The 27,973-nt window shown below is 37.3% G+C and overlaps 5 protein-coding genes across 12 annotated transcripts; 3 read left to right on the top strand and 2 right to left on the bottom strand.

Annotated features, from left to right (window-relative positions):
* The first annotated feature begins 294 nt into the window (after window positions 1-294).
* On the top strand, window positions 295-2,480 carry LOC113751752 (galactinol synthase 1). The gene is made up of 4 exons (XM_027295869.1): window positions 295-753; window positions 1,239-1,559; window positions 1,822-1,956; window positions 2,062-2,480. Exons 1-4 carry the CDS (start codon window positions 412-414, stop codon window positions 2,278-2,280), a joined length of 1,017 nt encoding a protein of 338 aa, XP_027151670.1. The 5' UTR covers window positions 295-411; the 3' UTR covers window positions 2,281-2,480.
* On the bottom strand, window positions 2,384-8,213 carry LOC113752701 (type 2 DNA topoisomerase 6 subunit B-like). The gene is made up of 12 exons (XM_027296779.1): window positions 8,178-8,213; window positions 7,954-8,062; window positions 7,519-7,602; window positions 7,360-7,386; window positions 6,831-6,939; window positions 6,664-6,739; window positions 6,521-6,541; window positions 5,469-5,665; window positions 4,705-4,852; window positions 3,845-4,047; window positions 3,621-3,732; window positions 2,384-3,237 (listed from the first exon to the last, which is right to left on the bottom strand). The coding sequence occupies exons 1-12, from the start codon at window positions 8,211-8,213 to the stop codon at window positions 2,935-2,937; spliced, it is 1,425 nt and encodes a 474-aa protein (XP_027152580.1). The 3' UTR covers window positions 2,384-2,934.
* A 2,707-nt stretch (window positions 8,214-10,920) lies between these two features.
* Window positions 10,921-17,733, top strand: LOC113751200 (pantothenate kinase 1). 4 transcript variants are annotated; one of them, XM_027295123.1, is made up of 10 exons: window positions 10,921-11,249; window positions 12,328-12,537; window positions 13,271-13,317; window positions 13,463-13,579; window positions 13,961-14,080; window positions 14,695-14,789; window positions 14,878-14,971; window positions 15,486-15,617; window positions 16,806-16,918; window positions 17,124-17,733. In XM_027295123.1, exons 1-10 carry the CDS (start codon window positions 11,156-11,158, stop codon window positions 17,356-17,358), a joined length of 1,257 nt encoding a protein of 418 aa, XP_027150924.1. In that variant the 5' UTR covers window positions 10,921-11,155; the 3' UTR covers window positions 17,359-17,733. The 4 variants fall into 4 exon arrangements, with proteins under 4 accessions (XP_027150924.1, XP_027150925.1, XP_027150927.1 ...); XM_027295124.1 differs by lacking the exon at window positions 17,124-17,733 and adding an exon at window positions 17,012-17,114; XM_027295126.1 differs by lacking the exon at window positions 16,806-16,918 and having other exon boundaries at window positions 17,124-17,233.
* Window positions 17,734-18,079: 346 nt separating this feature from the next.
* LOC113751379 (AMSH-like ubiquitin thioesterase 2) lies at window positions 18,080-22,328 on the top strand. 5 transcript variants are annotated; one of them, XM_027295370.1, is made up of 8 exons: window positions 18,080-18,110; window positions 19,110-19,375; window positions 19,575-19,664; window positions 20,059-20,121; window positions 20,233-20,307; window positions 20,900-20,962; window positions 21,355-21,407; window positions 21,905-22,328. In XM_027295370.1, the coding sequence occupies exons 2-8, from the start codon at window positions 19,175-19,177 to the stop codon at window positions 22,077-22,079; spliced, it is 720 nt and encodes a 239-aa protein (XP_027151171.1). In that variant the 5' UTR covers window positions 18,080-18,110; window positions 19,110-19,174; the 3' UTR covers window positions 22,080-22,328. The 5 variants fall into 5 exon arrangements, with proteins under 5 accessions (XP_027151171.1, XP_027151173.1, XP_027151170.1 ...); XM_027295372.1 differs by lacking the exon at window positions 18,080-18,110 and adding an exon at window positions 18,181-18,309; XM_027295369.1 differs by lacking the exon at window positions 18,080-18,110 and adding an exon at window positions 18,181-18,429.
* Window positions 22,329-23,598: 1,270 nt separating this feature from the next.
* On the bottom strand, window positions 23,599-24,836 carry LOC113753741. The gene is made up of 2 exons (XM_027297978.1): window positions 24,419-24,836; window positions 23,599-24,369 (listed from the first exon to the last, which is right to left on the bottom strand). The coding sequence occupies exons 1-2, from the start codon at window positions 24,700-24,702 to the stop codon at window positions 23,850-23,852; spliced, it is 804 nt and encodes a 267-aa protein (XP_027153779.1). The 5' UTR covers window positions 24,703-24,836; the 3' UTR covers window positions 23,599-23,849.
* Between the last annotated feature and the right edge of the window lie 3,137 nt (window positions 24,837-27,973).

Below are 27,973 nucleotides of genomic sequence, written 5' to 3'. Positions count from 1 at the left end.
CCAATTAGGAAGAATTAACTAAATGCGAAAAAGACTTTAATACGATGACCATTTTGCAATTGACTCTCCCTCATTGGCTCCATTCTAGCAAATCCTATAAGGGTAAGGTGAGCTGCAAAAAATGGTCGTCATTCATTCGTTCCTGTCAAATTTAACAATGACCCATGACTTTAGACAATTTATATTTTCCTGAAATGAAAAGGAAAAGGAGAATAAATTATTTATGAATTTCATTTATGGTTCATTTAGGCTGCATGTGAGATTCCTATTTTTGCTATTTAAGGAGGCTGAGGATGCCATTGATGAACCCAGCAACGAAGGCATCCCCCTCCTCCTAGGTTTTTGCTAATTTACTTCCCCAACACTCCTCGAAAAGCATTCCCATCCACCCCGACAACATCAAGCTTAGCCATGGCCCCTCAAGAAGTACCCGCAGAAGCCTTCACCGCCGCAGGGAAAGTCTCAACACTCAGCAACACAGGCTACTCGAAGAGAGCGTACGTTACATTTTTAGCTGGAAATGGTGACTACGTGAAAGGAGTGGTTGGATTGGCTAAAGGTCTGAGGAAGGTTAACAGTGCCTACCCCCTTGTGGTTGCCATCCTCCCAGATGTTCCCGAGGAACATCGGGAAATATTAAGGTCACAGGGTTGCATTGTTCGTGAAATTGAGCCCATTTACCCTCCTGAAAATCAGATTCAGTTTGCTATGGCTTACTATGTCATCAATTATTCCAAGCTCCGCATATGGAACGTAAGTAAACCTGAAAAACATTTCAAGTCTTAGTCTAATAGGTCTACCAGATGTGTGCATAGCCATTGCCTGCCTATGGTATCATGACTCAGTGAAGCGTATCTGTTTCTGCTTCCTGTTTGTGTGCCAAAATCTTCTATGGCCCATGTCACTTGGATCAGCTTAGGTTAAGCTTGACCTGCACTTGATAGATAGAATCTTCCTTAAGAAACAAAGAAGCCCCAAGACAAAGGCTGAGAAACGCAAAAGCCAGAAAATATCCTTTTATATCCTAATTTCATTATTTCACCACAACAATAAAAGAAAAAAACCATCACCGCCACACTCTATCTATATAATCAGGAGTGATGCTATAATATGTTACAGTAATCCTTAATCCACAGCTCTATGTTTAAGCCGTTCTAGCATTTCTGTTTTGTATTTTAGAGCAATCATATTTGGGTTACTATTAGGAGTGACTAATCAAATAACTGTGGTCATGACAGTTTGAGGAGTACAGCAAGATGATCTACCTAGACGCAGACATCCAAGTTTATGACAACATCGACCATCTGTTTGACGCAGCAGATGGATACTTTTATGCAGTGATGGATTGCTTCTGCGAGAAGACATGGAGTAATTCCCCACAGTACTCCATTGGATATTGCCAACAGTGCCCGGACAAAGTTACCTGGCCAGCTGATATGGGTTCACCTCCTCCTCTGTATTTCAACGCTGGCATGTTTGTCTTTGAGCCCAGCCGTTTGACCTACGAAAATCTGCTTGAAACTCTCCAAATCACTCCGCCAACACTATTTGCAGAGCAGGTCTGATACATCTTTGCGGCCACATCCATTTATTCTCTCTCCTTTGACTATCTAATTTGACTACCACTTAATACCTTTTCCGTGGTCTTAACTAGAATCCATACTTCGGTTAGGTTTGGAGGTTCTTCTGGAGTTTAGGTTTGTAAAAATCGTAGCTCTAACTTCGGTTAGAAAAGGTCAAGAACTAGAATCCATACTTCATGCACCACGGACCAAGTTTTAAATACTGATGGTACAATTTTTCTACCTGGATGTGGAACAGGATTTCTTGAACATGTTCTTCCAAACTACGTACAAACCCATTTCTTTGGCGTACAATTTGGTTCTAGCGATGCTTTGGCGCCATCCGGAGAACGTGGAACTCGATGAAGTTAAAGTGGTTCACTACTGCGCTGCGGTATGCAATTCCCCTATATATGCACGCTTTTTATCTATTGGCAGCAATGAACGATAGTCCTTGCTAACTTTTATGACATTTATCTGGTATTATTCAATGAAATAGGGATCAAAACCATGGAGGTACACAGGCAAAGAAGCTAATATGGACAGAGAAGATATCAAGATGTTAGTTCAGAAATGGTGGGATGTCTACAATGATGCTTCCCTTGACTTCAAGGCTGAAGACCCTGTCCCAGAGGAAGAGACCTTCTCCAGACCATCAATCATGGCCTCCATGCCTGAGCCTGCATTATCCTACGTCCCAGCTCCCTCTGCAGCTTAGAATAAGCGTAAATCCAAAGACTTGGGAGTGTGTGTCCAACATTGGTGCAAATCAATCCTATGCTTTACCGTATACTTTGGCCATATATGTAGTTCAATGCTGGTTTATATCACAACCAAATAAATATCTAGCATTGAAAAGGAGCGTGTAATTTCTCTGTAATTCACCAATAAATCGCAATCAAATAATCTCTTTCTTAATTGTGTATCGAAAGTCTCATGAAAATATATATGCTGATATTTTAGCTTCGAAAATGACATTTTTGACATTATACAAAGAAAACGGGCAGCTGAAGCTGTCATACTTGGAAGATATAGGGCCTAATTCCACTACTGAGATAGTATCCAGAATGTCAGAATCAGCAGAGTAAACCGGGAGAAGTTGACATTTGTCCCATCGTCTGGGTTGAAAAATGTTGATCACCACTATCCCCAGTAATCCATAGTAGACCGAATATGTCCTCAGGATTTTTAGAGAGAAAAGTCACTAAAGATCAGTGAAATATATCATAGACCACTGTGGCAAGGAATGCATAGTTGAAAGCATTAAATGAAAAAGATTGCCACTGGTAAAAACAGGCAGACAGTCGATCTCAGACTTCAATTTGGGAGATTGCGGGTCACAAAATCAAGATTCGTTTGGCTTCAAATTTCTCTACAACTTTAAGGAGCTAAACATTTCCTCACCATCTTCATAATCTTCGTCTTGGAAGTCCAACTGGAAGCATTCATTTTGAAAAAGAATAGCTGCAGGTTCTCTGGTTCGTTGGGCCTTTCTGTCATTTGAACCTATGGCTGATAGTATCTTGTCCTTTATGCAGTTTTCAAGGCCACTTGCCTCGAGTTTTTGGCATTGCAATCCAAGAACAGAGAAGCACTCTTTTTTGAAGTTGATGTCACATGATGACAAAACTAGGCCAGCAATTGTTTTCGCAAGATCAGGTGCATAATTGCAAATCTGAAGAAAGGCAACAAGCTTTTAGATTAGCTTAAAATTTGATGAAACTGACGAAAGAAAAATTCGGTCTTTAAGAATAGCTGTTGACAATGAAAAGCATGCACATAAGTCATTAAATAAGTAGCCTCTAGAAGCAAAAGCACTCCACTAGAAACAGTTATGCCAAATAAAAAATTAGGATTGAGATTTAATTCGGTCATGGCCTCGAAGGAACTCAATAAGAATTCGTTCAGTAAAATTTACCAACGTAAAGTCTAAGATTTCATTGTCAGTAAAATTTACCGATGTCAAGTCTAGGTTATCATTGTGCTGTTATTGGAAAAACTGAATACGTTTCTAGAAGAGCAATACAATCAGAGGTCCTAATGGAGGAGAAAACATACCTTAAGTGCATGAGAACTTAGAAGAGCCTTATCATTGGTTTCTTTCAGTTCATCGAGCGCAAGCTTGAGAGCTTTTCTGGTGAATGTTTTGTCTGCTTGTCTGTTACCTGCGCTAGGTACCATCATGACATTTTTATCAAGTTAAGAAATAGACGCGTGTAAAATATGCCAAATATAGATATCACAATAAATGGTGAAATATCCTCAGATCTTTAGCAGACTACAATGGATATTCTTTATGGTAACTGTGGAGGGCAATGTCAATGTGGAAGTTTGGTGGCAGGTTTTCCCATTCCAGAAGTGCAATATCATCTTGATCAGTAATCCTCTTCAGGGTAAGACCATAATCTTTCCACTTGATGCTTGTCAATGCATCCAAAGATGGTTGGGGAATTGAGCAAGGTGTGAAGTCCTTAAAAAAGAAGACCTGAAGAAAGATATTCACCATCAAACGTTAACCCAGACAAACACAAATGCATTAATAGGTTTTCTGTTCAACTTATTTTTTTATAACATAGGAAGGAGATTTTACATCATTAAGCTAGCATACTACATTTCTTTGGCACCGACAGCTGCATTATGTCATAGACAGACCATAAAAATCCTTTTCACTTTCTGTTGCCTAATTAAGAAGATAAACTTTGTAAATCTTTGCCCATTTCAATAGATTGTATAATTTGGTTGTCAGAAAATGGGGGAAAAGAAGGGACAGAAAGCTAAGAAACCATAAGCATTCCCTCCTAGAGTTTCACATCTAGTAGAACTTTGACAAGAACCATTTCAAACAACACACTCCCCTCAAGTAACAAATACTGGCTGACAAAGTTGAGTTGGACATGGTAATCATTTGAGTTGTGAAGAGCAATCATTTTCAACAATTACCAGCGAAGCATTTGCAAACATGTCAGATAGCCCTACCCACCTATTTTCTCATAAATTTTAAGCAAAACTAGCATGACATGTACATGCATGTTGGGTATTGCAGCAACAACACTGTTACAAAGCATTTCTTGAAAAACGAATAAGATTAAGTCTCCTTATTAGAAGCACCAACCAAAGAAGCAAAACATGGATCATGACGAACCTCTGTTCTTTTGCCAGAGGGCCTGCAACAGGCAGGAAAGGCTGGTTCTGATGTTTCACTGATAACAACGACAGCTTCCATCATCTGCCTTTTACTTTGACTTGTACCTGACCTTTTAGCCATGCCAGTTCCAACCTTCAGATGTTCCCTGGACCATAATAGGATACCTATATTGTTTACATGTTGTGTGCTAAATTTGGATTCTAGCAATGCATGTACAGGAAAAAATTTTAGGTCAACTTGATTCTTGAGAATTCTTTGTCACCAAAAGAAAAAAGTTTTTAGGACAAACCAGTATCATTCAAATTAATCTTCAAATACAGGGGAAAGCAATAGATGAGTGATGATTTGACACAGAAAAGAATACAAACTCCTTTTCTTCTCTAAAACTGCTTCTTCAGGGCGTAAGTGTCATTACCAACAATAGTATTCAAAGCTCAAATTTGTTTAAGGAGAATACATACTGAAGGAACCCAAAAAAGTTCCTGTATGTGGAAAACTCAACCTTAGAGTGTTTGCATATTGGGAAGTGAAATCGATTGTCAAAATTGACCTAAAATGAATGAAACTAAAGTCATGAATATGGTAACAAGAAAAACAGAAATATGGCCCTGAATATAGCTGACTAGGAGAGAATTTTGTTTCTTTAACTGAATATGAACACCTCTGAGTTTCCAAACCATCAAATTCAGTCCATTGAATGGCATAAAGCTACAACATAACAGGTTATAGCATACAGAAGCTGGAATTTCTCAAAAACTTACGCAGTTGAGAAGCATAATTGACAAAAATTTTCCAGTCTATTTCCATGCTTGAGAACATATTCTTCAAGGCCTGACTTCAGACGTTCAATGTTTGTGGCAGAAGAAGGGAGAGGACTGCAGTCAACTGCAAGAACACAACTCTGTAACTGTGAACCCCGTACACCTAGACTGTCCACCAATAATTCAACAGCAACTGTCTGCAAAAAAAAGTCACTTCATCATTGTAACTGGTCTGCTGAATTAGCCTTAGCAAGGGCCTGGTTTCAGGGTAATCCCGTAATTTGCATGTGAAACCTGATTATAATATATAATACTGTGAGAAAGACACTAGGGGTTGAAAATCCCTGAAGAGTTGCTTACTGTTGAAACATTTATAGTGAATACAGTTTTTCCAAAATTATGACTACATCTGATAAACCCAAAACCCTAGGCAGCTCTGGCCTATTGAGCTCGATCTAGCATGGGCCAACGTAAAATATCAACAACATTCATCCGGGGTTCTTGTGAAGATAGAAGAGTTGCAATCCGCAGTACTTTTCTCTGACATATATCCTGGCCAGCCAAATTCCCTCCCTATACATCACATGCTCACAGGACCAAATAAAAAAATAATTGTAAAGCGCGATTGAAAAGAAACTGAACAAATGGAATGAGTACAAGTTCTGATTCCAGGATTAATTACGAGTTTCATTGAATATATATTAACTGCAAATTACACCTCTACCATAGCTAGGAAAATTTTCAATAAGTTTGTTAGATAAATGTCATAGAAGAAAAATATCGGTACCATTTGCAAACGGCGTAATCATTGCCAGTGTCCATTGAGATAGCAACCAACTCAAAGTACATCAGTTAATCATATAAAAGCATAAGAATGAAAGATTCAAGGACCAAGTCTAGCATTGTCCCCGAGACCAGTAGTGGAATTTGCACATCTGACCAGCATAAATCCATGATATGCTCATGATTACATGACCATGCAACGTTCTTTTAGAATACAAAATCGCAGATGCCGTACATACAAATTATTGAGAAGGGTGATTGGAACGTACAGGTAATTTCACCATGGACATCTGCAGGATAAACCATAAGAGAGATAAGGCGAATAACAGGTAAGATTCAGTTCGCACAATGCCATGCTTTCAGAAATAAGCAGGCAGCTTCCTTGATAAAGAATGGACATAAAGAATGTAACCTTATGGAGAAATAAGCTTATGTCACTCTGCAAGTCGTTTAAACTTTCAGCTGTTGATAGCACAGCTTCAGTCCCACTACAAGAAGAATTCAAACAAAAGGAAGAGGAAAATAATTGAGAACAATGTCTTCAAGAGAAAGGAAACTACGGTATAGAAGATGGCATGCCTGAATTTTGCACCACATTTCGAAATTGAAGATAGCTTTGTCAGCCTCCCTGAGGAGATGGTTTCATTTATGTTCAAGCTGAAAGTATGGATTTCATTATCAGAAATGCCTGCAGAAGTGGCATACATTGGCTTAGAATTACCGATAATTCAGGAAGGTACAATGTGAGTCATGTCTTTCTTGAGATCAATCTAGAAAAGAAATTAGGTTTCATTAGCCATTCCATCCCTTTGTTTCTCAAGCCATTTGCAGGTGTCCGAGCCGATCGGTCAGACGATGACTACTTCTGGCTGATCGTCATTCCTTAGTGATTGAAAGAAATGTTAAGCAGAAGTTTCAAAGTATCTAGAACTTTTTAGTCCTGGCCCAAGTCAAAATTATCAAGCACGTTCGAATCTGAAATAGTCCATTTTATTGAAATACCTCCCCTTAGATAAGACGCTTGGTAATTACGCGTTTGATGGTAATTATTATGTCAAAGCTATCTTTCAAGCATTTAAAAGAAACATTTTAAGAAAACGGAACTCACCCGTAGTGGTAATAGTGATTACTCCATCTGCAAAGCCAAAAACCAAATCCACTTTTCAGGCAATTGTCCGGTCACATGAAGACGAACTAGTTTTGAGCTTCAGAAATCACTAACTTGAGAAATAAGGATGTCAAGCATGTTATTCTCATTTAAACTCACCAAATTTGCTGGCAGATATAGGATTAGTCGCATATCTTAGAGCTTCAAACTCTTTCAGGTTGCATCCAACACCAGTATCAGAAACTGTTTATAGCAAAACCCAAAACAAAAAAAAACGTCGTTTAACCACGCTAATCTCTACTCCAATTTTTTTTCAAAAAAAAAAAGAAAGGACACTAAAGCTAGCCAAGTCTTTGTTCAATTTACCTTTCAATCTCTCCAAAAAAAAACAACAACAACACTTTGGCTACTTGTTTAATCATTTTAATCAGACTAACTTAGACTATTTTTAAAACTGCGACCAATTCAAAAATCACGGTCAGGTTTCGGTACTTGAGCAAAAATATGGGGATATAAGGAAATGAAAATTACAACTAAAAAAAGATAAACAGTAATCGATCGGCGAGAGAGAGGGAGAGAAATCGAGAATGATGCCTGAAATTCGAACGAGCGGAGGATTGAATTCTGGACAAAGTTTCAGAACGATTGATATTCTGCAAAGCTCATCGGACATCCGGCATCGTTGAATTGCGCAGAAAATTAACTGTGAAAAAAGTTAATTTCAACAACAAAAAAAATTATTATGAAATATCATCATTGATATGATGAAATGATGGAAGGAAACGATCGTCGCAGAAGAAACGGTTATTAGAACTCACATGTTTGCAGAGATTTTGCACGGAAGAGACCTCCATTCTTCTTAATCGTTTCTTCCGCTCCACTGACCAGTGACCGCTCCCTTTGTTAGTTAGCCTGCGTGAGTATGTGTTTTCCCGCGCAAGCGCAGCAGGAGTGGAAGCTGTATCCTGAATTCTGATTGGTCCTTGAAAATTTGAATTATTGATATTCTTTTCTCCGTACTTTTATTAGGGGATAAATTTTTAAGGGAGAGACGGTTGCATGGGTTGTCAAGTTAAGCTCCATTCGGTTTTTTTTTTTTGTCTTTTCTGAAAGAAGTTTAGTAGTAGACTAGTAGTCCGCAGCTTGAGATTAATAATATTGACTCTTATTCTAATCAAAGTTCAGACTGACTTTTTGGCTTAGCCAGTTTTTCTTTTTTTTTTTTTTTTTTTTTTGGTATTCTGGACTGTATGCTTGTGAACCCAGATGCACAACTGTGATTGGATAAAAAATTACTTAAATAGTTTTTGATGAAATGTATGTGAAATATAAAGTGATTAAAAAATAAAATTATAATTATACTACTTTTTGTTTTGTGTGTGCGTAAATAATTAATATTCAATTCAAACAAACCTAAATAATTAATAGTGTTTAAGCAGCTGCCTGTGTTAATTAATACTAAGTAAAGCATCTAAGTATTAGTGTATATTACTCTGAAGTTGAAGCAAATTGAAGGAAGGATTCCACTCTCGACATTTATATATACTAGTAGTAGTATAGTATAATAAAGGGAGAAGGAAGAAAAGGAAAGAGAGAGAGAGAGAGAGGGAAGAGGGTAGTTCTTTTTGACTGACACGTGATTTGGGGCGTTCATTCTATGGTTTTGCTGACTTGGTCAAAGTTTAAACGGTCAATAAAGTAATGGGGTTATTTATTTGGACTTATAATTTCAGGGCTCTTATATTTTTTTTTCTTTTGTGGTTTTATACATAGTTGGGGGGTGGGGACAAACCGATTACTGAAAAAGTCATATAGTCTAACTTATACTAAATTCCAGAGTAGTACATGACCTCTACAGTGTTATACAAATGCGGGTGAAAAATAGGAAAACATGAAGGGTAATCCATACTGGCTTTATCTCTTAGCAGCGGCCGGCCTACTGGCTTGCCCTTGTGGGGTTGCCATCCCACATCGGTTTTGGGGGGGTTGGGTTGGGTAGTTATAAGTCTCATGGGAGGCCTTCAAAAGTTGCCGGCTTTTGGAGGTTCTTCTGGGGTTTAGGTTTGTAAAAGCCGTAATTCTAACTTCGGTTAGAAAAGGTCAAGATGAAGGGTAATCCATGAAATGAGAAAGAATTGCCTTTTGTCATTATAGTCTGTCCATTAAAATTAAAGACCCTAAGAAGCTGTTAAAGACTTTTTTTTTTTTTCAAACGTAAGTGGGATGTCCAAGAAGCTGTTAAAAAAGTGTTCAACTATAAACCTCAGCTCGCATCATCTGACTACAAACAATACGGGTCGTTACTCACGATGGTCACCAAAATTGTAGGTAACTTCGGTTAGAAAAGGTCAAGATGAAGGGTAATCCATGAAATGAGAAAGAATTGCCTTTTGTCATTATAGTCTGTCCATTAAAATTAAAGACCCTAAGAAGCTGTTAAAGACTTTTTTTTTTTTTCAAACGTAAGTGGGATGTCCAAGAAGCTGTTAAAAAAGTGTTCAACTATAAACCTCAGCTCGCATCATCTGACTACAAACAATACGGGTCGTTACTCACGATGGTCACCAAAATTGTAGGTAACTTCGGTTAGAAAAGGTCAAGATGAAGGGTAATCCATGAAATGAGAAAGAATTGCCTTTTGTCATTATAGTCTGTCCATTAAAATTAAAGACCCTAAGAAGCTGTTAAAGACTTTTTTTTTTTTTCAAACGTAAGTGGGATGTCCAAGAAGCTGTTAAAAAAGTGTTCAACTATAAACCTCAGCTCGCATCATCTGACTACAAACAATACGGGTCGTTACTCACGATGGTCACCAAAATTGTAGACGAACAAATTAGTCCCTAGTCATCTAATAATCCAAAAGGGGACAGAGAGAGAGAGACAAAGTCAAAGGAGCCAAAAATCTGATATTTATCTGTGAATGTCAATCGAGTATAGATGTGGTTCAAATATGACAAGCGATACCAAATTAGATAAAAAAAAAAAACAAAAAGTGTCCAATTTCAAAAGATAAAGTGCACCCTTTATGAATTTACTTTTCTTTAAATGGTACGAGGATAATTAAATTAGATGATAAGATGAGAAGGATTATCAGTAAGATGTCACAAGTTCAGAATTTTCGATTTGTAAAACTTTTCAATTAAAAAAAATAGCAACGGCTAAAAATTGTTTTCAGGTGCAAAATCAATACTTGTGATTAAAACAATCAACAAATGTGAAAATTAATAACTAAAGAAATGTGTGTTACACCAAGGATTGAAGGTGGTTAGGACGCGGGTTGAAGGCGGTGGCTACACTAATTGGTGGTGCAGAGGAAACGGTGAAGCAACCGCCAAAAGTGTTGAATGAAAAGGGCAGAACAGGAGATGCTTACAGGAGTGGGAGTGCGGAGTGGGGACCCGTAGGCATGCTGACTTCTGAAGGGGTAATTTTGTCATAAAAAGAAAACTCGCTCTGGCTGGATAATTACTGCTCTGGCAAAAACATCAGCTGGAAAACAAAGGCAAATTAAAGCGATTAATTATTACTTGTTGACTAACATATTTTTGGAAGCCTCCAAGATGGATGTTGGGTCATCACGCCATCGTTTTCTCTGTACTATATCCAATTAGTGTTAGGTAGAGTCCGCATTCGAGTTTGGTAACCCAACTTAAAACAGAACAAATTGCTTTATGCATGCCTTATATATATATATATATATATATATTTCCCAAATCCGTGGAGAATTGATCAGGGATAGAGCAGATTGAGCTGGTGGCAGATCATAAGGGAATTTTGATTCTTGACTCTGTTTAAAATGGATAGAAATGGAGTAACTGAAGGAGAATTCGAGGAGAGAGGGATGAACAAATGTGCCGAACAAGTATCACACCTGGCTCTTGATATCGGAGGTAAGCTCGAATTCTGCTTATTTCGATTTGAGATTTGTTGTTTTTCCTTGTACTTTCCTTCTTGGTTGGATTTTGTGTTTTATCTTCTGTTTTCGAGAAGTGTATATATCTATTTGATACTGCGAACTGTTGGGTGTTTAATCGTATGATTTCATGCACACAACTATTTGATCGATTACCGTTGAAAGACTAGTTATAGGATTCGTGGGTTTTCATTTTCCTGGAACATGTGTGAAGGTGTGAAGTCTAGGTACTGGTAATTGTCTTACTGTCCCTGGAGCTAAAGTTCTTGTGCCAGTCAATAAAATTCCAAGAGTTTGAATGGAGGAACTGAAATTTCAGTAGCTCCTTTACCTTTGTCTGATTCTTGGGCGTCAACCGTTGAACTTTTCACCGTTAGGATTATGGAGCAAGCATCCAGCCACTGGGCTACTACCCTGACCATGACTGGAGTTCACTATAGGAGTTCTCTTTGATTCTCACTGAGAATAGATTGTGCTATAAATTGTTTGTCTACATGGTAGATGACATCCTTAGTATTCGGGAATTATAGCAAATGGAATGAGGACAGAGGTTGCTGCACAAAACGTTTCTTGGCATTATATTCATTGTGTGACGTTGCAAAATAGATCACTCCAGCAAAAAAGAGCCAAATTTTTATATTCAAAAAGCTTCTAAACTGGCTCTTAGTTTGTACAGCGTAAAATAGATCCATGCTATTTAGCTGCCGCAAAGCTGGAATTGAACTTATAGCCAGTTTATTTGATAACCTGACATTGCAATTATTTATAGATGCAAGAGCATCATTTGTGATATCTGCTGTACAGGAACAGCAGGTAATTCCTATGTTCAAGGATATGAACCATAGATTCATCAATTTTTAATGTGTACTATCAGTTAAATTGGCATTAGAAGGTCTAAAGCATGTATAGTCTGCCTTGTGACGCTGCAAATCAACCTTGGCGTCGAAAATTTAATTAGCTTTAAGCACTTAGGATTGATATATCTTGTCTCCACTCTTCCTTTTAATAAGGTGCCAACATGATCATCAATGCTCTTTTTTTTTCACTTGTTCTAGGCTCCCTCATCAAGATGGTGTACTTCTGTGGAGAAAATAGTGGCTCAGAGCATCAACAGGGAATTTTGTCTTCAAAGGAAAGTTGTGGACTTTCTAATGGAAATACAAATTGCTCAGTCCTCGGAGGAAAGCTTCACTTTCGGAAGTTTGAAACAAGCAAGATCAATGAGTGCCTAGAATTTATGTCTTCCAAGCAATTTCATCGGAATGGTATGTACTTTGTCATGATGACTACATCTGTAAATTGTACACCCAGTACCACTTCATAGTCTTAGCATTATGATGTACTTTGGTCCTGAGGTATAAGACTTCTTGACTGCCTGTGGGCAACATCTTTTGTAAGGTGCTTTACATCCAAATTTGAAGGTTAAATTTTTCATTATAAAAATGACTTTTAACGGATTTTATATTGAACTTTTCCTATTAAGTATTATAAGCCTCAAAGAAACAGTTTCAATAAGATGTTATAGGTCAGTAAAATCCTATTGTGTTGGCAAGTCAAGTCAAACATTGCTGGATTTGATTTTCTTATAAAAGGATATGTTTATATCGATAATGAAGGCAAAGGAAGAAGACATAGCTCAGAGAAGTTATTTGAGGTTAGCCCTGTGATAGTGTTATGCATGTGCAATAGTTGAAGAAGACATTGTTCTCTCTTTTTCTTTTCTACTTTAATTGTTTACTTCCTCAGAGTATCTCAATCTTTATAACTACGGAGTCTGAGGTCATTCATGCTTTGTGATTGCAAGATTATAAAAGGTACTTTAAGTAGGATTGTTTCTATCTGAAACGTGCTACTAAACATAGTTTGACATTCATGCCAGCAATCTCATAATTTTTATAGCTTAAGAAGTTTCTCCTATTTTCATAGTGCAGTTATGTCATGGTATGTAATGATGTAACCTTCAGGTTCCTATTATCTAACAGAAAGCTATGAATCCAGGTGAGGATTGTCATGGGGCTTCTGTAAGTGAGAAGAATATCATAAAGGTAAAATTTCTGTTCAACATTGTCAACAAAATATTGGTAAAGCAACTCTCTCTACCATGCATGGAACTGTGACCTTTTCCCCTCGTCCTAAGAGATCATCTAAGATGAAAGATTAATTGAATAACAAGTTACAATTCCTTTAAAGGCTACAGGAGGTGGGGCTTTTAAGTTTGCTGATCTCTTCAAAGAAAAGCTTGGAATGACTCTGGACAAGGTTGATGAAATGAATTCTCTTGTTGCTGGTGCAAATTTTTTGCTTAAGGTGGGATTCCTAGAGTACAAAGATATGTTTATGATTAATATTCTTTTTTCAGGTAACAAAAGAGAAGTGTGTATGCATATACTTGATAGTTTTGCTTTTGCATGCCATTTCTTTTCTTAAGTCAATCTGTAGTAAGTGGTTTGTATTGAGGATAATTTCCTGTTTTTATAAGCTCTATATGTTTCAGCTAACCTTACTTGAGCTTGTACTGTAAGATTTTGGACTTCTTTGATTTGTATCATCACGTGTAGCCTTCTTTATTGACATCCTCACCATGAGTGCTGGGAGCTAATAGACACATCAGTTCTGTTGAATATCTTTGTTGCTTCATAGACAATTGGATGACACACATATTAATTGTTTTGCCCTCTCGTTGAACAGGCAGCCAGCCATGAAGCTTATACATACATGGATGGTCAGAAGGAGTACGTGCAGATTGATCAGAATGATTTATACCCTTATCTCCTTGTCAATATTGGGTCCGGTGTTAGCATGATCAAGGTGAGTTCCCTAGGTTATGATGATTGCGAATTTTTACTTTAACTGAAGGAAGTAATTTTGAAGTGGAGGGAAAGAAGAATAGAAATGGTAACTTATGGATGAGTTACGTAACAGCCTCCTCAACAACATGTATATTTCAGTTTTGGACCTTCAACTTGGTTAGATCACTTTAGGTCACATGGCAGGAATTTGCAAATAGGCTACTCTTTAAATCCTGTTAAATAGTAATAGGAACATAGAGTCGTAGACATAAAAGTTCATGAGAAACATGAACTGTATACTCTCTGGGATTTTTGTAGGTAATTATTAGCTGATTGGTTTGAGACTCACTTGCATATTGAAAGCAAGACAAACAGCGATTGAGATCATGACCTCTTGTCTTTGGTCCAACAAGGAGCCTTAAATACAAATTGAAGAGACAAAAGCATTATTTGCTAGACTTCTATATTGTAAATATCTGCATTTATGTATCAGGGCAGAGCGACTTCCATCTTTCGTGTGTAAGATTGAATAGGCAATCTTACAGGCTCTGAAAGTCCCATCCAGCTAAACATTCAATTCATTAGTATTTTCTTTTGAATTTCTCATTAGTTTGCATGTTGTTACTTGATTAGGTTGATGGAGATGGGAAATTTGAGCGAGTTAGTGGAACTAGTGTTGGAGGTGGCACCTTCTGGGGGCTGGGAAAACTTTTGACGAAGTGCAAGAGGTCGGCCTCGTAGATATTTTAAGGTGGTGCTTTTCTGTAATTTTTCGTTATCATCCATCCCAACAATCGTTGTTGTATCTTCATTCAGCTTTGATGAATTGCTGGAGTTGAGTTATTCTGGTAACAACCGAGTAATAGATATGCTTGTTGGAGACATCTATGGTGGAATGGACTATTCCAAGGTATTTAATGCTTTATCTATAGTCTTTTCTATTTTTTTTTTGGTGCTTTAAGCAAATTCATTGAAAGAAGATCTCGAGTCTGAAGAAACTTGAGAATTATGTGAGAAATTTGTGTTGTTGAACCTCTAAAAACTGATGCACTAATATGATTCCCAAAAATTGGAGTTCTTGGCATAGCCCTTGAGCAACATATACCTTGTAGATTGGACAGAGTATGTACATGGTTCTTATGTCTCTTAGCCTTATTATAATAATGTGTTATCTAATCAGCTGACGGGTCAACCATTTTGACAGGATTGAATAGTCACCAAAGATATGGGGCATCTATGTGATAATTGCCACTGCAAAATATGAATTTCATTATTTACATTATGAAGCAAGTAATTCGTGCTCGTAGCAAAGTGCCTCTAGACAGAATCAATATTTTGACCTTTTCTGAATTCTATTCTTGGTGATTACTTGTGGCTTTCAACAATTGTAACTATTGACATTTTTTTCTTGGTCATGGTGGTAGATTGGACTTTCTTCCACAGCAATTGCTTCTAGCTTTGGAAAGGCAGTTTCCGAAGATAAAGACCTTGAAGAGTACAAACCTGAAGATGTGGCACGGTCTCTCTTGAGAATGATTTCAAACAATATTGGACAGGTGAGATAAGAGACTTGCAAAGTCTTCTTTTTTTAGGTCGTTCACTGCATGAAAGTTAGAGAAAGATTACAGGCTTCGTGTTTGTTTTCTCCTAGAACTCTTGATTTATCTTCATCAGACCTTTATCTTCTCTTTAAAAATAGTAATTAGATTATTATTTTTGCATATGCTCAATTTTTTATAGTATTTCTTTTTTTTTTTTAGCTACATATGATGTGATTAGTTAGCTGCAAAAAAGATTCCCCTTGCTCTTTTCTCAGTTCCAAATTAGAAGAGCCATCTTCACTAGTTTCGAAGGAAGTGATCATATTCATTTCCTCTTTGTCCTTTCATTTCTCTCTGTCGTTTAAAGAAAAGAAATGATGGATACTGGGGGATAGAGAAGGGAAAGAAATTAACTGCCTGTTGGCAAAGGATTCTTAACACCTAAATTTAGCTTTTGATTCTAAAAAAGCTATTTTCTGTTATCAGTTGCTTTTAAAACCTGCTTTTAGCTTTTCTGTAGGCCAAAAAGCTGAATATCAGAAGCAGCAAAATAGGTTCTCTTTTGATACTAAAAATCTGAAGCGCTTGTGACAAGCCATAGATAACTGTCTTGTGACGATAGCAATGTCAGACTATTTGACTGTTAGACTTAGATGGTAACTTGGTGGAATTGTAATGCATATTGTAGTCCTGAACACGGAGGCTACTACACACTCTTAAACCTATACGTTAATCACTCAGCTAATCAAGTAGGTACAATGCCATTTTATTGAGAAAAATCCCTAGGGTAGTGGAGGGCTATACATACTATAAATTTCCATTGCTTTAATGTGACATTTTGCCCCATCGCAATTGTTCTTTTTCATTGCTGAGAAAGCTCAATGGTGGCAACTGCTTGTTCAATGACTTTCTGAGGTTTACTTTTGTGCTACTGATTGAATTGTATTCTCCAAGTAAAGTCAGGCAGGGTATAACAGTACCTCGACCAAATTTTGGAGCTGTGTTTGGAAGATATTCCTTTACTGCTGTATTCATGGTTACCAATGTATATCAAGTTGTGGCTGTCAGATTTTCGGAAATGAATTTTTTATTTCAAGGAAAAAAAAAACACAATACCGAAATGAAGAAGAAGTGATATGACTGCATGTCCTATTGTTGGTTATTGTACAATTTCTGATTTGTGTTTAATATTTCTTCCCCCAGATTGCTTACTTGAATGCTCTTCGTTTTGGACTGAAGCGAATATTTTTTGGTGGGTTTTTCATTCGGGGTCATGCTTACACGATGGACACAATTTCTGTGGCAGTCAATTTCTGGTAACTAACCTGCTTGTCTTCAAAACTTGACCCCAAAAACTTTTGGTACCTGCTATTTAATCTCGTTGCTTGAACTTTCTTTCAAAACGTAAGTTGCTGCAACGCTGCAAGAAGCTCCGTCGTTAGGGAAGTGTTCATTGTTTCTCATGAATGTACTTCTTGCAGGTCGAATCATTATTGTTTCTCATGAATGGACTTCCTGCAGGTCGAACGGTGAGGCAAAAGCAATGTTTTTGAGACACGAGGGTTTTCTTGGAGCTTTGGGAGCATTTATGAGTCATAGGAAGGACGGTTTTGCTGATTTGATGGCCCATCATTTAGTGGAACAAGTCCCAACGAAACCTTCACGGAATGCTGGAGGCGGCCTAAACAACAGTTCAATACTCAAAGATGTAAATGAGAACATTAGTATAGAATGCACCATGCAACTGAGCAATTGAGTTGTTAGGGCAGTTTCTGGAAAGTGGAACGCTGGAGGCGGCCTAAACAACAGTTCAATACTCAAAGATGTAAATGTGAACATTAGTATAGAATGCACTATGCAACCGAGCAATTGAGTTATTAGACCAATTTCTGATGTACCCAAACAAAAAAAGGAAAAGAAGAAGGCAATTGTCGTTGCTTGATTAGTCCATCCAGGACCCCCAAAAATTACAGCTTTCCAAGTTTTTTTTTATTATTATAGTTATGTAGTCAGTTCTGTAATAATAGAGTAGATGTTAGAAGGGGGCGCTGACAAACATCATATTAAAAGATATGACTGGTCTGTTTTGTTAAATCTTGTAATCATTAATGTAGTTTTGCTACTTATTTATTTTATTTAATAATTAAATGTGAATTTTTTGAGTGGTGAAATATGTGTATTAATTGTTCTTCACTTTTAATTATTTTTATTCTTTTACTAATACAACTTATATATAAAAATAAGGGGTATTTATGGAATATAAGTTTCATCTCTCTCCTTAAAGTATTTTTTTAATGTTACTTTTTCTAATTGTACTAATTTTGTTATCAAAACCTTAACCTTAGAGGAGGTTTGTACAATTTTGCAAACTTTAGGGGAGGCTAGTGAAATTATGAGAAACCTCAGGGGAGGTTTCTGAAATTATCCCTAAGAATAAAGACAAAAAAAATCTAATGTTGGACTCCGGAGCTGATAGTTGATGACTGAACTCATTCCTTATTGGCCCAGGTTCATCTCTCTCTTCCTTGATCATGTCTATGTGAAGTTTACAGGCCCTTCCAAACAACTGTTATTGTTTATTAACGTGTTTAATAGGCCCAACTGCAAGGTTTTGAAAGAGATCATGGCAATATTGTGTGACATAACCCTTATGAACTTGATGAAATACGGCTTCTGAACGAGTAGAGGGTTGATGCTTATTTTTTTGGTAAAATATTTGCTGTTACATAGCTGGAAATTTGATCCTTTCAACAAGGGGGGAAAAATCAATTTCACTTTCAGCTGAACAAACTCGTGGATGCATAGCTTTTCGAATGAAAGTCGACTGGTGATTGTTTAAATGTCAAAGCATGATGTTTATTTATGCACTTATGAGCATGCGAAATTGAGGCTGGCAAATTTTGAATCCTTTTTTCATTATAGTGGGTGTGTGACTCTGCTATGAATCATTTCATTTTTGAGAACAGGTAAGAAAATTTGAAAGGCAAGACTAGACAGTAGGCACTTTTACTGCTGGATCCTCTAAAATTAGGTGCCCGAGGTGGGTATTAAAAACTTGATCTTTATAGACGTGGATAATCACGAAGTGGGCACATTTGATTGATGTAAAGCAATGAGAAAGTGTAAGAACCAGCTTAGGTTGATATGCTAGTTGTTATCAGCAGCTTAAACCGTGAGTTTCTTTACAGATGTTATGGCAATGATTTTGCTGTCTAAGCTGAGATTACCGAACTGCAGTCAGAAAGCTACTGTCTTGATAGTGCTTCCTATAGTAAAGTTCGCTATTTGTTGCTCAGTTCTGATTGCCAATCGGTTTTCAATAGGTGAAGCCAAGTGAAGTCATAGTGTTACTGTTTTTGCTGCTCTTAATTTTGCGAACTTGAGGTAGTCAGTGTAGAGTTTGGTGTAATTGGTTGCTTGATTCTCATAAAGTTGAATGGCTATTAACGAATAGTGGAATACCCATTGTGTGTTTGGTTTTAGTTACACATTATTGTCAATGTTTAGGTATCTTCGGCAAAATTTGGCACTGGTAGCATCTGGTTTCAGCTGACTGTGTCCCTGATATTTTCATGGCTGCTGGAGTTTTTTGCCAGATTGATGTGCATACCGTCACAAAAAATTCTCCTTCCACTGGTGTTTCCTTTACACATACTGTGCCTCATGGGGCTGAAATCTCACGTTTCGGTGGTAGTCCTGCTTCACTAGATGGTTATCCGGAATCTTCAATCAACAAGCCAGCAGATTGCAATTCCCTTAAAGATGTACACATTGTAAGGACCATAAAACTACTACCTTGCTTATCTTGGTATTGGACTATAACCTATTTGCTTGAGTTATGGCCTTCCAAGTGTTGTTTTTCGTTAATTTTTCCATTCTCCAATTCCAAATAATAAACATTGTGTTTCTTTTTGGAGGAGCAAGAAACTAACTAGAGCAATTGTTGATCCGACACTTTTCTGGTTTTCTCAGTCAGCTAGGTTGCTGGAAGATTTTCTTGACCTTGCGATTGAGAACACCAAAAACAGTTTAGAGACCTGTGGAGTCCTTGGTGCCTGCCTTGTAAGATCTATGTTAATTTTGGCCATCTACTATCATGACTGCATATTTCCAGCATGTGAAGCTCTGGAAATTCTTCACATGGCTTTTATATAAGTAGGTCGATGACCTCTTTCAGTTAATCTATACTCTTTTAGTTCACTCAGATCACATTATTTTGCACTCATTTTCAAACATACACAAAGCTTTTTTTCATTTTTTTAATGCTAATTGTAACTTCTGTCCCATATAATACCACTTAAGCATCTCGTGGTGTACTTTGAGGCACATGAGACATAATGTTTGGCTCTAGAAGATATTTTTATGGAATTATCAGCTGTCCTGCTTGAGGATCTTTTACTTGAAAAAGAATCTTTAACTGAGTAGTAGTTTTCTGCTCTTATCAAAATTTGTGCAGGAAGAGAGGAACATTTATGTGACCAATTTGATAGTGCCTAAACAAGAATCCACACCCAACTCTGTCAGTTATTTGGTGCTTAAATTACATCGTATTTGATTTGAATTTCGAATTTTCAGTGGTCTCTTTCGCAGCATTGTGTTCAAGCTGCTAATTTGGTATCATCCTTGACAGTGTCAAGCGTTAAATGAGGAGGAGATATTTGCCATACAAAGTCAACAGTCCCTTGTTCCGATTGGATGGATTCATGTATGCATGGTTTTCCAGTTCAATACTTAGAAGTTTGCTGTAGCTTGCTTGTTGCCTTACAAAATGCCCAATGATTTTGCATTTCTATTAACCACTAACTAGAATTTCAGGTTTGATTGGAATGACAGAAACTGTTGTCAGTTTGATCCAAATAAAACTGGACAAGCCGGAAACCTGTTAAATTTTACCAAACTAATGGAAACTAGACTGGTTAGATTAGTTCAGTATCAAAATTTTAAACATTTTTTGTATCTCTCATGCACTGGACAGAACCAAATAGCACTCAGATTAGTGCAGTATCAAATTCTAAACATTTATTTTGCATACCGCATAAACTGGACAGAACCAAATAGCAGTTGACCAGTTAAGCTGCCTATCTGGCTTGGTTGGATTGTTGACGACTAGCTTTTGCTTACATCGTGCTATTTTGGTTTGTGTTTCTTTTTTTGCTTTTTAGTGTATATTGGCTATTAATACTGGATTTTTTTTTTCTTTTTGATTTCATTCATACTTCTGGTTTTTGGAAATTATTATCCACTTGATAGATCTCTTTCTATTCTAAGAATAAATGCATTTATTATTCTTTCTTCAGACGCATCCTTCCCAAAGCTGCTTCATGTCATCAGTCGATTTGCACACTCAATATTCATATCAGGTAGGTAAGTTCAAGTTTTGTGGTGCTGTTTTTTTGGTGTGGGTACATTCGGCTGGTTTTACTTCACTGGAGACCCTTTGAAATTCTGTAGTTTACTTCCCAATATTCTGTAAAGATCTATTGACCAAAATCTTTTTAAATAATCTGCAAAACTACTCCACAGGTATTGGAAACTGCAGGATCCTTCTGGAGTAAATATGCTAACGTATCTGTAGATATGTGCTTATTTTACCAAAAAGAGGCTATGCTTACTTTCTGATAGTGTCTTGGGCTACCAATAGCATTATAACTTTAGCTAAGAGATGTGTCCGTTGGTTGTATTTTGTATTTTGTTCTTTTTCAGGCTTCTGGTAAATTTTGTCAATTTCTAATTTTTTTTTCAAATTTTTAAGGTTATGGTACCTGAGGCTGTTGGCATTGTTCTGGCTCCAAATGACGAGTCAAGGTAATCTAAGTCCATCACAGATTTGCAAACTCGTCCAAAGAACCATCAACAATGGAGGTTTTCTGCAGATTCTTTTCATGAATATGAATGTTCGTCACACTGGCACATTTCACATTTTATAAGTCAAAAGTTACATTCATTCTTTGATTAGTCCTATTCAGTAAAGGAAGTCGCATGCTGGATTGAATATTTTGGATTTTCAGTTTTGAGTTTGGAGGTAATACTATTTCACGCAACAAATTGCATGCAGAAGCATAAAGGGCACACTTAGCAAGCACTCACCATAATTCATACAGGACAATAAATAAGAGAAATTCACAGAACCAACTTCAATATGTAACTTGGACTTGGTTGATTTATTGGATGTTTGACCACACCTTTTAGGTCCCACTTTCACAAAGTTAAGGTGCAATGTGCAAACTTTCTTGGATGTTAACTGACATGAATGAGTTTTTGATCGTTATATATATATATATATATATATATATATGTCTCAGGAAATATGGCGTATTTAGACTGTCTGACCCTGTTGGGATGAGCATCCTGAAGGAGTGCAAAGAGAAGGGATTTCATTCTCATGCACAACCAGCTGACGGAAGTTCCATATATGAGAACTGTTCCAATGTCTATATGAATCCAAATCTGAGATTGGAAGTATGTGATTTACGATGAGGCTGCCGTGACATCTTGCCTTCTTTCGTCATTCATTCTATGTTTCGTGGAGTATTAAAATACTCAAAAACAGACTACGGTGCAGGACAGGATACATATGATCAAACACTAAAAAGAAAAGTGGTTACATTCAGAAGGGCACATTTCTCTGTGTGGTGTGTCTGTTTAAGATTCCAGTGAACTTGATTTGTGTGTATATTACAATGTAGCTGAAGATTTCAGAAAGTTTCTGAGGAATGGAACTTTTTATCGTGGTGTAACATGTGTTTGTCTTCCCTTGATACTAGGTTTTTTTTTGGTCTTCCTCCTCGTCACTTGATTTGATGTTTCTGGCCTCTTATGCCGTAGGACCAAGAATTTGTGCCTCGGTGGTACTGCAGCCATGATCTAGTTTTTTCAATATAACTCAAAGTTGTATTAGCAATTTATTTGTCTTGTGGCCTCCTTGCTGATAAACAAAACCTTCATCTTATGTCTACCCCGCCTGCATTTTTCCATCTAGAGAGAGTTAAAGCTTTTTCTGCAATGGTCGGAGCAGAACGATTCAGCCAGGGAGCCCGTGAACCATGGAACAATGTACCAAAGGTTCCGGTATGAATCAATCATCGTGAACTTGGAACAAATCCTAAAGCCAAATAGGCCAACGACCATAATCCATAAGAATGTTTCTTTGAAATTTTTGGGCATCTATGGTTAACACATTTTCTACTTACATCACATTTTTAAAAATACTACAATGTTATTTTTGCTTAAAAACTCTCAAACAGTACAATCCAAAGTTTCATTTCTCTAGTAACTTTTTTGGTCCATTTCCAAGTTGTGTAGGTGCTCAACAAGTAACAACCCTTGAACCAATCTACCTGTGTATGTTACAAATTTAGAAGTATATATATGCATCAAAAGAGCAATTTCCCAACTTTGGAGGTTATCTCATCTCCACTCACCTAGCCTTTTTCCACAAAACAGTTGTTTGTTTCAGATTAAAGTTCAACATAAGCAAATACTCCAACAAATTGGTAAGGTCCCCTAAACTAGATGCCCCGCAGAAATGTTCCTCGTTTGAATTTTGATTTTCTAATAGAAAATTTTTTTCATAAACACATTTTTAATCATTTTTTTATTTCATATACATCAAAATATTTTTTTCAACCATCTTTTTATCTCACACGTATTAAATCACTACAATATATTTTTCTATAAGAACTCCGTATAATTGCATCTCCAATCGACAATTTGGCAATACTTGTTGCCATTGGCCTCACAAGCTTACAACGTTAAACTGCTACGAAATTCACAAGGAATCCATGCCAAAATTGTGTTCCACCAACTCATTTTTGTCTCCCGCAACCTCCCCACCTCTTTCCAGGACACAACCCAAATTCCCCCCGCGCCCCCCCCCCCCCCCCTCCAAAAAAAAACCAAATAAAAAAAATCTCGATGACAAATTCAACATATACCTAAAATGTAACAGTAATGAAAATGTGAATTGTGAATGAAAAATCTTATTTCCGTGCTTCAACTGATGGCAGCAAACAGCATAAAGCCAAAATGCCAGAGGACACAACTAATACAATCGGAGATTTACATAAACTCAATCAGTGATGAGTTTTTCAGATTTAGGCCTATTACTAAAGTTAGGCAGTGGTTATACATATTTTAGGTAGATACAAGAAAATCAATGAATGGGGGGAGTGTTTAACTTACACTCAGCAGATTAAACAAAAAACATAGGAAAAAAAAATCCTATATATATATATATAAGTCTTGCGATTAGAAGGGATGCACGTTCCTTGTCAGACCACCACCATGGACATTAGTGAATAAACCAACAAGCTCCGGCCGGTAAGGGAGATACGAACGCCGGCGGTCGCCTTCTTTGGCTTTACTCCTCATATACACCTCATGAGGTGATAACGCCGCCGTTTTACTCTTCTTCACTTTCTTCACCTTTTTTGCTTCCACTCCAACGGCCCCATTGTTCCCGTTGACTTTCTTTAACGGTACACCCTCGGCCGCCTTCTCTTCCTTCCTCGCGCTCACCGCCGCAGCAGAAGGAGCCGCCGCTGACGGCGTCGGGTGGTTCAAGAAAACAAACGCATCTCTCCCATTACTGTTACTCCTATGCACAAAATCCTTAAACCTCCAAATCTTCGAAAACCCCGTTGAGCTACTCTTCTTACAACCCTTCGGCGTCAGCGCCTCCACCACCTTCTTCGACCACTCACAATAGGGTCCCACTGCTTCCTCATCGGCCGTCGAGGACGATGTCGTTGCTTTGAAAACCATCATCCTCAGCTTCTACAAACACGTTTTTAACGTTGGGCAAACGATCTTTCAACCTTAAAGTCTCCAAATCCTGCCCGTCACCAACACCACCACCCAACAGAATATCCCGGTTGAACAAGGGGTAGACCGGCCTGATCTGACCGTTATCAAACGCGTCCTCAGCTGAAATAGTTGAGAAATTTACGCCATCAAATGCAAAAGAAAAATCATCTTCGTCTTCATCATCATCATAATCTTCGTAATCTTCACCGTGGGATTCTATTTCTTGTTCGTTTTCTTTACCATCTTCTTCGTCGAGCTTCAGGTGCTTTTCGAACTCTTGAGTGATTCTCTGCATCTTTGGTTTCTTTCTGTAGCTTCCTAAGATTCTGTAAGAGCGATTCTTGCTGGAATTATGGAGAAGTTTTGGAGGAGAATTCTGTTGTTATATAGCAGTAGTAGATAGAGAAGAGGATAGAGGGATGAGAATAATGAGGGGAGGGATGGGCTGGTCAGTAAGGGTGGTATAAATGGGGAGGTGGAGGTTGGTAGTTGTGCTTACACACGTAAGTAAAGAGATTTAGGTAGGAAGGTACGAAGTTTGGTTTGGTCTGTTACTTGCAAAGTTTGAAACTTTGAATTGACATTAAATATTGTTTAATATATATGTATATATTTTTGTGTGCTAAAAATAAATTAAATTGAGTGAGATGATTAATGTGTTTTTTTTTTAATTAGGATGAGATTAATTTGGCACGTCATTGACAGTTACAACCATTCTGGAAGCTTAAATTTTTTAAGCTTCGGCATTAAAGATGATGCACTTGAGGAAATTTCTTGTTAGATTGGACCATAATTTCTTTTCAAAAAAAGGGAAAAAAAAAGGATAGGACCATGATTTCGCATTTGAAAATTAAAGGGCTTAGACTTTTCAACAAAAAAAATAAAGAAAATAGAAAATGTAGGGGTTTTGATTTTCTCACATACATCATCCATGACAAAATGTAAAAACATATACTTCTCTAATGTGATTTGAGCTAAATGTCAACTATATGCAAGTTTTTCATATGGAAATGCGTTGTAACATCCTCATTTCTTCATTTGCTCAATGTCGTCTCGTCCATCTTTTAGACTTTTAAAAAATTGCTACGGCTTCTCCCATGATTCAAACAAATGAAAAACGCCTAGTCATAGGGCATTTCGGTACCATTTTCTAGTGTTAAGTTTCGACTTATCTTTTTACCGTTATCCATTCTTGTCAAAAACCTCTTATAGAGTCATCCTCTAGTTCAGTTATTTTATTTATTTATCTGTCTGTGTATGATAAAAAAAAAAATGTGTTAGGTGAAGACATTATCATATCTAATAGTAAGTGCAAGTTGAGGCATTGTTTGGTTTGTACCTTCTTGGAATTTTCTATTTTTTAGATTTTTTGAAACTATTTTCTTAACTTAGTGCTTGACTTTTTTTTTGATCTCACGTGCAATGCGTCTCGAAAAATTGCTATCCATATGAATTTGAGCCATGGGCTTTGGCTACAACAATTCTACTAATCGAATTACATAAAAGGGCCTATATATTATATAAACATAATAGAATGTCGTCCACAATAGTCCGCGCTGCTTGAGGAGACTTGACCGGATCAGTTTTAACCTGGACCGAATCTAGTATTATACCTGACAGCAACGTATAAACAGGCCAACGGCCACTGAGGTGTTATGTATAACGCGGGCAAGTCATTTTCCTTTTTCTCTGGCCATAGACTTATCAAAGTAGAAAAGATCAAATTAATGACGGTCCGTCAATTTTGGTGGTGTGTGTTTTGCCTGTTTAGATTGTGTGATGAGGACGTGGGGAGCTTGGATGGCAAGCAAAATATAATAATAATAATAATAATAAAACGGGAAGAAGAAGAAGAAGAAAGTGAGAGGAAATGACCGGAGGGAGGGGTGGGGCAAAAAGGTTTCCGCGTTCACGTTGTAAATTGCGAAATTACTCGTTAATTTAACATACAACAACACGTGCGGTAATGTTGCCGTCTTGCAATTTGTCTCGAATTGTAGTGGGAGTTCAGCGCATTGTTAAAGAGAGAGAAAATTCTTTGGCTTTCGTTTTCAATTTCGATTGATGATGCTTAAAAGTAACGCGGTTCTCCTATTTCAACTTTTTTTGCTTCATCCCCTCAGCTGCCCACGTGTGAAGCTGAAGCATATTCCAATCTCCACCAGCTATCTGCTGCGTGCTTTTCTTTTTCTTTTCTTTTTTTTTGAATTCCTTTCACATTTCTTGACTAATGTATATGTAATTGAGAATTCTTCTGAAATTTCGTTTTAGTATTCAAGTTGTTTCCACATTATTATTTCACAGGACTGTGAATAGATTTTCAGAAACCAGTTAATAAATGTAAAAGAGGGGGGCAGGTGGGGAGGGGGGAAGAATTAAAGAAACAGCAGTGTAAATCTTCTAGAGATGAGCTCATTAATGATGACGGACGGAGCAGTGTACATTGAGGTCAAAGTCTGACTTTTGAGCGACGAGTCATGTACTAGTAACTTGTGCTGCTGTGTGAGCGTTTAAATATGTGAATTATTTTAAATAATTTTTTACTTGTATCATAAGTATATTTTTTTAATATATTTTTTTTGTATTTTTAATTATTTTTTATTTTATATATATTATATTTAAAAAATGTTACAGTAATTATTTCAAAAAATACACTCTGTACAAACACATGTGACATGATTGTTTTGTTCAGAACATCAATAGATAGATAACTAGTGTAATTGTACCGGCTAATTTCTTAGATTATACGGACAAAAAAAACAATCCACCAAATGAACCTCTGACAGGGTGTTTCTCAAACTATACGGGTCGTGCTGAGTCAGCATGGCCATATAATATTTTTTGGACTAGGTACGTTCGCGTCTGACACAACAGACCAGCACTACAAAATTTTCTGCAGACAGGATTTCGGAGAGAAGACGAAAGAATGCATTGTTATTATTATTATTATTATTATTATCATCATTTCACTCTTTCTCTGCATCAAGATCATCACCGTCATCTTCGTCATCATCATCATCTTCTTCTTGTTCGATATAAGGCTGTGATGATATTTCTCTTTCTTTCTGAGTTATAAATCGGGCATGGAGTTTACGGGTCCCGTAACTTGGCTGGGCAAACTCCTGATGGCATTATTTGAGATGGGTTCTCCATGCTAAAATGCACCTGGGTTTGTAGCCATGGCGGTGCTCCTCCCTCTTTGCCTGACCTTTTGACAGATCTGAGCCTTTCTTTTTGTCTGGTTTTGCTCGTCTAGTTTTAGCTTGAGAAAACGAAGCAGCCGAGAGATAGGTTTTTGCTCCTTCTCTTTGCTAAGCTTATGATTTCTTCATTACCCGGTTCGAGGTTCCACCGGGTCGATTTTTTATTGACTATGTTCTGAACTGCGAGCCCTGAAGAAGAAGAAGGGATATTAGACAGAAAGAATGAGGTTGCGGAGTTTCTAAGGGTGGTTACCCCTCTTTCTACAATGCCGATGATTCTCAGCAATTTTTCGCCAAAAAAAAAAAAATCAACAGCCCTTGACTGAAAAGAAAAGGCAATAAAAATAGAAAAGCTATTGCGCG

This window comes from Coffea eugenioides, chromosome 11, assembly GCF_003713205.1.
Source record: "Coffea eugenioides isolate CCC68of chromosome 11, Ceug_1.0, whole genome shotgun sequence".
NCBI classification, from domain to species: domain Eukaryota; kingdom Viridiplantae; phylum Streptophyta; class Magnoliopsida; order Gentianales; family Rubiaceae; genus Coffea; species Coffea eugenioides.
This window is presented reverse-complemented; position numbering and strand designations above follow the sequence as displayed.